This window comes from Euprymna scolopes, chromosome 24, assembly GCF_053919585.1.
Source record: "Euprymna scolopes isolate OS-2025 chromosome 24, ASM5391958v1, whole genome shotgun sequence".
Taxonomy (NCBI): Eukaryota; Metazoa; Mollusca; class Cephalopoda; order Sepiida; family Sepiolidae; genus Euprymna; species Euprymna scolopes.
Window position 1 is genome coordinate 100,166,432 of NC_136505.1, and position 10,364 is coordinate 100,176,795.

General features: G+C 38.5%; 1 protein-coding gene and 1 long non-coding RNA gene across 2 annotated transcripts in view; both read right to left on the reverse strand.

Annotated features, from left to right (window-relative positions):
• LOC145246874 (uncharacterized) overlaps positions 1–2,536 on the reverse strand; it is a 129,156-nt gene extending 126,620 nt beyond the window's left edge. Inside the window, exons 1-2 of the long non-coding RNA XR_013863201.1 lie at positions 1,984–2,536; positions 1,136–1,848 (exon numbers count right to left, since the gene is read on the reverse strand). This is a non-coding gene — a long non-coding RNA (uncharacterized LOC145246874). The remainder of the gene's footprint in view (positions 1–1,135; positions 1,849–1,983) is intronic.
• Positions 2,537–6,978: 4,442 nt separating this feature from the next.
• Positions 6,979–7,326, reverse strand: LOC145246538 (uncharacterized). The gene has a single exon (XM_080108143.1). The coding sequence runs from the start codon at positions 7,324–7,326 to the stop codon at positions 6,979–6,981; it is 348 nt and encodes a 115-aa protein (XP_079964269.1).
• Between the last annotated feature and the right edge of the window lie 3,038 nt (positions 7,327–10,364).

The following is a 10,364-nucleotide window of genomic DNA, read 5'->3' on the forward strand; positions in this document are numbered from 1 at the left end:
TGAAATAAATTGACTTCTTCTTAAAAGGAGAAGGCAAAGCCCGGGAAAATGGATTTCCTAGGATCAAACGGAATCATATCTCAACCCAACATCAGCAAAGTCACGGAGAGATTGCCGTGGACAGAAAAAAAAAAACAAACAAAAAACAAAAACAGGCACCTGTGCAGTTTACGGACCGTGCTGAAATAATGGCGTTATTATTTAGAAAGCAATTCTTAACGTAAGGAGGGGGAGGCTTTAAAATAAACAAACAAACAAACAAACAAACCTATTTCCTACAAAAATTGAATTTAACCTGAAAATTGTATCTAAAATAAAGCATAATGCGTAAACTGCATAAGGGCCGAAAACTATATATATATATATATATATATATATATATATATATATATATAGAGAGAGAGAGAGAGAGAGAGAGAGAGAGATAAATAGATAGATAGATAGTGTGTGTGTAGAGAAATAAATAGCTAATGTGTGTATATGTGTATATATACACGGTATATCACGTCGCCACATCGGTTCTCGTCAGGTCACCGCAGTTAAGCAACGTTGAGCCTGGCTAGTATCAGATGGGTGACCGTTTAGGAATTCTAGGTGCTGTATGTGCTCTCCGCTTATCTCGGCATTTGTTTCCCGTCGTCATGGACCTCCACTTTCCACTGGTATTTAACAATGCCGACTCAGGAGAGGTGCGGTTGGAGATTGCGCAGCTGTACAGCGCCGCTGTACTACAGCGGGTACTCATAGTCTGTCAAGACTTAAGGAAGCTACCATGGATACAAATAGACAGATAGTGTATGTGCGAAGGAGGGAGAGGGAGAGAGAGGCATGTGCAGTAACATGTATTAAAGCACGCGCCTGTTGACGTAACTCATGAGGGTCAATGATATAGCGATCGTAATATATATATATATATATATGTATATATATATATATATGTATATATATATATATATATATATATATACAGAGAGAGAGAGAGAGAGAGAGAGAGAGAGAGAGAGAGAGAGAGAGAGAGAGAAGGATAAAAGAGGGAGGAGGGATTATAACTACATCGTCGCACCAACTCTCCATCATAAAAAAGAAAACATTTCAATAAACAAAAGCAACCATATAACAAATTTGTAATTCTTACCTTGCAATAAAGGAAATATAAACTCTCTCGTTGGCAGCAATCTGTTAATAATGCAAGTTCCATTCCAAAGAGTAGAGAAAAGAAGAAGAAGAAAAAAAAAAGGCGCGCGTGGCTCGGTTGTAGCTTCGATACGCTCAACCCGTAGCAGTCGTGGCAGTACGCGCAAGAACTCACTGTTATTGTTGTTGTTGGCTTTGGTGTAGGTAGACGTCAAAGCACAGCTGAAGAATTCTTATAAACAATGCAGTTCTTTGCGGCATTGGATTATCGAAACAAAAAAAAAAAAAACAATGATGACAGAATAAACTTCACAAATTAGCGCCTTTTTTACCTCAGCAAACACGTATCATTTCTTTTTTTTATTGACTTTTGTGCTTCCTTGTTATCGGATTAGGATAAAACTTTTCGAAGTGTAGTACCTGTTTTCTCTTTAGTCAGCTGAGGAAGATGTACTCCCTCGCCTTCTGGGTGCAATCAAAATGTTTCAAGTTAAGTAGTTCATAGAGTAAATGTGGTATTTTGGTGACTGCTGAAGTGAAGGAATGAAAACAACTGCGCTTGGATGAACGTTTCTAAATACGAGTAGAGTAAACCGTGACTAAGGAGCCTCACTTTTGATGACCTTGTGCCTTATTTGTATAATTTTTTTTTTACCTTTTTTCGCATCAATAAATTTTGCAAAGTGTTCCGTTTTCAGTTCGCAAAAGAATGCACTTCCTGTTCTTTGGTCTAGGACAAAAGTGTAATATCTGTTCCGTATTTAGTCAGAGTAGAAGAATGCACTTCTTGACCCTTGGTGAAAAATAAGTATAGTAACTGTTCCGTATTCTGTCAGGGTAAAAGAATGCACTTCCTGTTCTTTGGTCTAGGATAAAAGTGTAATATATGTTCCGTATTCAGTCAGGGTAAAAGAATGCACTTCCTGGTCCTTGGTCTAGGATTAAAATGTAGGCTATATTCCGTCTTCAGTAAAGAGGAAGGATACATTTTTTGTTTCTTGTTCCAGGATAAAAGCATAGTATCTGTTCCGTCTTCATTTTCAACTAGTACAATTTATTTGTGCCTCCATCTAGAGTACCTTCTTTTTGGCGAGTGGGTTACCTTCCAGATTACAACACCCACCTTGTGTCAAACTTTTTACTAAGCAGGAGGCACGTGAATAGGGACTGTTTTTTCTTTTTTCGCAAGTTTTATTTTTCTTTTCTTTGCAATAATTATTGCAAAACGTCTATGCCAATAAACACGCACCTGTCACTGCACTAATTACCAGGTTATGGATCCGAAGAAACCTTGCAGCGATGCAGGACCCTGTTTTGAAAGCGCGAATGGAAACGGTCGTGGTTGGTGTCGTAGTAGTTAGTCAAAGTTACGTTTTTATGTAACTGTAGTAGCATTAGTTGTAGTAATTTCAGTTGCAGTAGCAGCCAGTGTTCGGGCTCCAGTACTCTTTTTCAGGAGCCGTTTTAAATACATTACCTTGTAGCAGTTTCACTATCAGAGCTGAGGAGGCCTGGCTTCTCCACAATACACAAAACCGCAGCAGTATTATTAGCAACTCACTAGGAGTTCTTCCACAGATCATCATCATCGGTTACTAACTGACAGTAACCGGTGGTGTTCTCTTGAAGATCGAGTTACAACAAGTCTCCCCAAATTTCCAGTATTTCCGACTTCTTTCGACAACCATTGCAGTTTTTTTGCGTAATCGCAACAGCCGATTACCATTGATTTCTCGTTGATGAAAACCATTGATATTTACTGGAGTTTATGTGGCAATAAACATTCCTAAGGAAACTGTATTTTCACCGCCTATCTAATGAAGGTGTAGTACTGCCCCTCCCCAATCTTTCCATCCTCTATGACCCACCATGACTTGATGTTATCTACAATCGCTAATATCATTATATTGTGTTTTTATTTTGTTAATATGTTATTATGCGTACTCACTAGAAATTCCCACACATCAGTGATTGCTCACTGACAACAACCGGTGATGTTCCCTGGAATCTGGGTGACAACAAGTCTCCATAACCTTTGCAAATGAATTTACATTATCGCAACAGTCGTTTGCATTAACTTCTCGTTGACAATAACCATTAGGCTTAACTGGAATTTGGGTTGCAATAAGCCTCCCCAAGGTCCCATTCTCCTTCGCACCCATTAAGAGGAAGTCTGGTTAGTGCTTTCATTACTCGGTCTTTCCATCCTCCTCGACCCTTAAAATGTCAGCTGTGTCATTATTATTATTATTGGCTCGCAAAGAGCTTTCACACAGGTCATAAAGGATCATTCCTTGAGAACCACCTGTGGTTTTCCCTGGAAGCTGAGTGACAACAAGTCTCCCCAGATTTCCAGTCATCTCCACCACTTTCGATAACATTTGCAAATAATTTGCATTACCGAAACAACAGCTTACCAATGATTTCTCACTAACAGCGGCCATTGGTCTCCACTTAAATTTGGGCGGCAATAAACCTCCCCAACTTTCCAGTTCTCTTGGCACTTGTCCACCAGAGGTATGGCCAGTGTTCTCTCCTCGATCTTTCCATCCTCCACGATCCTTCTCGGCTACTTGATATCATTCTTTCTTTTTTAGGGGGGGGGGAGCGTGATTAGGTAATGAGAGAGGATAGAGAGGAGATAGTGAACTTATAGGTATGTAGCTTCATTGTTCTTGATTCCATGTAACGTTTCATGTTTTGTCCCTGCAACAGCTCGTCTGGCTCGCGCATGTGGCTCGTGTATTAGTCTCCACATTCGAGGTTTTCCTTAACATTTCAGCTGTTTTCATTATTGCTATTCGTTGTATCTTTTCAGCCATTCCTCGGATTCCAATTTCTCCCATTCTTTCAAACTTTTTTTGTTCTTAATGCTTCTACTATTATAGGTACTATCTTCATTTTTTTTCATCATCCATACCCTTTCCAGCTCGCTAGTTAGCTCTGTGCATTTGCCCCGTTTCTCCTTTTCTTTTATATTTATCCTGTGGTCAACTGGAACAGCAAAGTCTACGATTTGGCAAGACTTTTCTTTCGTGTTAGTTATTACAACATCGGGTCTTCTTGCTTGAATGGGTTTATCCGTTTGTATGTCCATGCCTCACAGGATTTTGTGGTTCTCGTTTTCAATTACTGTTGGCTTCAATTACTGTTGGCTTATGCTTGTACCATTTTCCCGTGTTTCCGAGATGCAGTTGTTTGCACAATTCCCAGTGTACTGCCCTTCCCATTTGGCCGTGCCTGTTCTTATATTCATTTTGGGTTAGTTTGCCACATTCACTTATTATATAGTTTATCTTTTCGTCTCTTTGTCTACAGAGTCTGCATTTTCTGTTTTCTTGTGTTTTGTCGATCGTTGCTTTGATGTGGTTGGTTCTTATCGAGTTATCTTGTGCTACAGTGATTACGGATTCAGTCTCTCGATTTACGTGTTAAGTGTTTTCGTTATTTTCATCTTTTGTCATCCATACGAATCCTCTTCTTCTTCTTCTTCTTCTTCTTCTTCTTCTTCTTCTTCTTCTTTCTTCTTCTTATTATTATTACTGATGCTCCGTTGGCCTTGTAGATAAGGCGTATACACAATGTTACAACACAAATAATCCCGGTCATAGTTGGAATGCTAGGAGCAGTATCAATTCGTCTGGGAGGACATTTGAAAAAAAAAACCTATGAATCCCGATGTTTTTGGGCGACTTTAGAGCCTCTGCTATTGTACGTACCGCGAATATCCTTAGGAAAACCCTTAATCTTTGAAGCTCCTGGTTTGGAGCCGGAATTAAGGGGAAATCCTCTGAGAATGAATCCCATCTCTTTTTAGGGATACGTTGGTAAACGAAATCAGAATTATTATTATTATTATTTACTCACTAGGAGTAATCACTCAAGATTTTTCTTTGAGAACAACCTGTGGTGTTCCCTGGAGTCTGAGTGACAACAAATCTCTCCAGATTTCCAGTACTCTCCAACTCTTTAGATAACCTTTGCAGATAAATTTGCGTTATCGCAACAGTCGTTCCCATTAGTTTCTTGTTAGCAGCGACCATTGGTCTTCACTAGAATTTGGGTGGGAATAACCCCTCCTCTACCTAAGGTCATAGTCCTTTTCAGCCTCATCCAGCGGAGGTTTGACTGGTGCTTTCTCTCCTCGGTCTTTCCATCTTCCTCATCCCTCTTCAACTCTTTAATATGGTGTCTGTTGATGCCAACCCTCCTTTTTGGGTGTGGGTTAATTTACAGTTATAGTTCCATTTTTCTTGTTTCCATGTGGCGTTTCCTTGTGTTTTACTTCTGTAAGAGTTTCTATATGTCCGGCCGGCGTTTGTAGCTAATATCTATTAGTTTCCGCATTCGAGGGTTTCCTTTAATATTTCAGCCATTTTCATTATTGTTATCTATTGTATTTTCTTAGCCATCCCTCTGATTTTAATCTTTCTTCTTTTTTCGATGTTTTTTGGCATTGTTCCTAGTGCTCCTAATATTATTGGTGTTATCTTGACTTTCTTCTTCTTCTTCTTCTTCTTCTTCTTCTTCTTCTTCTTCTTCTTCTTATTATTATTATTTGTAATTACCAGTTCTCGCTAAGCTCATCATCAGAGGTTACGGTGGTATTTCCTGGAATCTGGATGATAATCAGTATCCCCAGATTTACAGTAGCCCTCTCTTCTTTAGATAGCAATTGCAAATGTTTTTGCATTATCACAACGGCCGATACTGCGGGTCTTTGGAACTCCCTTCCGGGATTCTGCTTTCCCTGCAATGATATGCAGAAGTTCAAGTGTAATGTTAACAAATATCTTTCTACTCTTCTCCCTTCATAATGACCCCGCTAATTAAGTCCCTAATAGTAGCCCCCTGCTTCAAAGTGGTACTGTGCCTTGTTTGGGGTGAAAATTGAATAATAATAATAAAAAAAAAAACTCATTGATTTCTCATAAGTGGCGACTATTGGTCTTAATTGGGGTTTAGGTGGCATTAAGTCTCGTCAGGGAGGCAGTATTCTTCGTACTCCTCCAGTAAAGATTTAGTTACTGCTCTACTTTCTCGGCCTTTCTATCTTTTCTTACCTTTCATTACTTTGCGTCGTATAAGCCAAGACTAATATCATCACAGTATCTTTATTAACTTTTGAATTTATTTTTATCTATATATTAATGCGATAGCGTGTGTGTTCTTTTGCGTGTCACGCTTACATCCGGGTCATTTAATTGTTATGTTCTTCTATTTCTTGTCATAAATAATTTTACTAAGAATTCTTCATAAGTTTTGGTTTCGGTTTCGACTATAGTTGATGGCACTTAAATCATCTATTTTTTTAATAAATAATTTTATCAAGAATTCTTTATAAGTTTTGGTTTCGGTTTCGATTATGGCTGAAGGATCTCAAGTTATATATATATATATATATATATATATATATATATATACATATTTTTTTTCATAAGTTTTTATGCATCGAAGTCATATGGATATATTTTTAATTTTTAAATCGCAACTTAATAATATATACAAATCGATAGAACATTAACTCTATAACAATATATATGAAATCTGCAAGAATTAAAATATTATATTTAAGCGTAGTTTACGATCGGGCTTTACTGGGCTTTCGTGCAGTCTTAGATAAATACTTTTGCAATTTTAACAAAAAAGCTACAATAACATCAGAGCGTCTCCATTTACACTTGAACATCTACAGAATGCCAACATTAATATATTACATATGAATGGGTCCCCTGTGGAATTTTCACAGGTCCCGCTAGTTTAATTATTATTCTATTAACTTCACAATATTGTGATGTTTTACACCGTTTTTCCCTCAGCTAATGAGGATAGTCGAAGAGTTACTCAGATGAAAAGCACCTGGCGTAGGATGTTATCTGAGCCAAGCAGAACTAACTTTTGGAGTACTGTGATGTTGTATCTGATTCCCAAGTAGTTCGGCGGTTTCATAAGATCATCTGGAATTGAGCCAAGTGCACCTATGATTATTGGCACGACTGAAGTTTTCTTATACCACAATCTAGCAATTTCCACCATCAGTTTCTTATAGTTCCGCAGTTTCTCATTTTTCTTGCCTGTTAAGTTGATGTCGTTTGGGCAAGCTATATCAGTAATTTGGTATTCATTCGTCTTTTTGTTCGCAACTACAATATCCGGTTTCCTGTGAGTAATCACTCGCTCACACTGAACCATGAAATCCAAGAGAATCTGAACGTCCTCATTTTGCAATACCTTTTCTGGGTGATGTTGGTACCATTTGCCCGTCATATTATTATTATTATTATTATTATTATTATTATTATTATTATTATTATTATTATTGGCTCACATGGAGCTTTCACACAAGTCAGCAAACGATCTGATTGGAAAACTGTGGTGTTCTCTGGAAGCTGAGTGAAAACAACAAGTCTCTCTAGACGCCCAGTTCTCTCCACTTCCTTTGAGAGTATTTGCAAATAAATTTGTGTCATTACAACAGCCTCTTACCATTGATTTCTCGCTGGCACTGGCCATTGGTCTATACTGGAATTTGAGTGGCACTAAGCCGTCCCAAGTTCCGAGTTCTCTTCGCGCTTGCCCAGCGGAGGTTTTGTCAGTTCGCTCTCCTCGGTTTTTATATCCTCCTTGACTCCTCTGGGCACTTTGGTATCACTTTTGTTTTGGAGGGGGGTGGAGTGGTGGTGAGACAATGGGAGGGGATGCGTGATGGGGGTATAGAATTTGTAGATATGCAGCTTCAGTATTCTTCATTACATTGTATACTTGTATATTATTATTATTATTATTATTATTATTATTATTATTATTATTATTATTATTTGCTCACAAAGAACTTTCACATAGGTAATCAAAGATCGCATCGAATACAACCTGTAGTGTTCCCTGGAAGCTGAGTGACAACTAGTCTCCCCAGATTTTCCAGTACTCTACAGCTCTTTCGATAACATTTGCAATTAAATTTGCATTATCGCAACAGCTAATTATTATTATTATTATTATTATTATTATTATTATTATTATTAATGTTATTATTATTATTATTATTATTATTATTATTATTAGTTTTCACACAGATCACCATAAAAGATTTCTCTTTGAGAACAAACTGTGGTTTTCCCTAGAGTTTTAATGACATGCCGCCCCAGATTTCTAGTACTCTCCACCTCTTTTGATAAAATTTGCAAATATATTTGCATTATCACAACATCCGCTTACCATTGTTTTCTCGTTGGCAGCGACCATTGTTCTTTACTGGAATTTGGGTGGCAATAATCCTCCCTAAGGCCCCAGACATATTCGCACTCATCCAGTGGATGTCTGGTTAGTGCTTTCTCTTCTCGCCTTTTCCATCTTTCTTGACCCTTCTGGAGTATTTGGTGTAGTATGAGTTGATGCAATTTCTTTAGTTTTTTTGGGGTGGGTGAATGGGTGGGGGTACGTCTTACAATTATACAATTTGAATTTTCTTGACTCCACGTAGCGTTTCTTTGCGTTTTACTTCTATAGCAGTTTCTATTTGTCCGGCGAACACATGTAACTCATGTGTATTATTCTCCGTCTTCAAGGGTTCTCCTTAATATTTTATCATTTTAATTATTGTTATCCGTTGTATCTTCTTAGTCATTCTTCTGATTCCAATTTCTCCCATTATCTTTTCAAAGTTTTTTTTGAATCGTTCCTAGTGTTTCTACTATTATTAGCGTTATCTTGGAAGTCTTCATCTTTCATAGTTCTTTCAGCTCTCTGGTTAGCTCTATGTATTTGTTCAGCTTCCCAGTCTCTTTGGTATAAAATCTGGAACAGAAAAATCTACGATTTAGCAAAACTAACAGAAAAATCTACGGTTTAGCAAAGGCTGCTGCAAAGAAGGTGGGCTCCCTCTATCGAGCTAGAAAACTACTCACACCTGAGAGTATCCTGTACCTCTACAAGGCTACCATTCGCCCATGCATGGAATATTGTTGCCACATCTGGGCTGGTAAATCCACCACTAGTCTCTCCCTCTCAGATAGGGCCCCCCAAAAGAGTTGTCAATCTAATCGGTCCCACTTTATCAACTAAGCTCCAAGCCCCGTCCCATCCCCGCAATGTTTCATCACTGCGCCTGTTTTACAAACATTTAAATGGAATGTGTTCTGATGAACTCGTTTCACTTGTACCCCCTCGACATACATATCTCCGACAAACCCGCTTAGCAACAAAATCTCACCCCTTCACCATTGAGGTCCCTAAATGACAGAAAGCTTTCTATTCTAATAGTTTCTTCCCTCGAACAGCTAGACATTGGAATTCCCTTCCTGGTGCCTGCTTCTCTGACTGTACTAATATGCAGAAGTTTAAATGTAACATAAACAAATATCTTGTTAATCTTTCCTAGACATGGCCCCAAATAGTAGCCCTTTATGCCCAAGTTGCGATATGCTTTGTAAGGGGTGAACATGAGTAAAAAAAAAAAGAAAAAAAGAAGAAGACCTTTCTTTCTTGTATTTACTAGACGTTCCCACACAAGTTATCATCAGCGATTACTGATAATAACCGATGGTGTTCCCTGGAGTATGGGCGACAAGATATCTCCCCAGATTTCTAATAGTCTTTACCTCTTTGGATAGACTTTGCAAATGAATCTGCATTATTGCACCAGCCGATTGCCATTGATTTCTCGCAAGAAAACAAGCAGTTTTCTTCACTGGTACTTGGGTGCTAAGAAGCATCCAAAAAGTCCATTTTTTTTTGCATGCATCCAGTGGAGGTCTGGTTAGTGCTCTCCTTCGCAGCCCTTTTCATTGTTCTTTCAATACTATTAAATGTTGTATCAGTCGATGTTCATGGGTCTTATTGTTTGAAGGGGGGGGGCAGAGCATGAAATAAAGGGAGATGGGTTGAACGGAGCACACGTCCTTAACGGTGATCGCTCACTGGCAGCAACGTGGTGTTACCCGGAGCCTGAGTGATAGCAAGTTTCTCCAGATTTCCAGTAATCTCGTCTTCTTTTTTTGATAATTGTTGTTGCAAATCACATTGAGCTATCACAACAACTGTTTACCATTGGTTTTCTGCTGGCCTTCTTTCGGATTTGACTAGAAATAAGACTCTCCAATAGATTCAGTAGTCTCCGCGCCCCTCCAGTGGAGGTCTGGTTGGTGCTCTCTCCTCCGTTTATCATCCTCCTTGACTCTTCATGACCATTTTGTATGGCACTAGCCAACGCGGGTGACGACTACGTGCATATG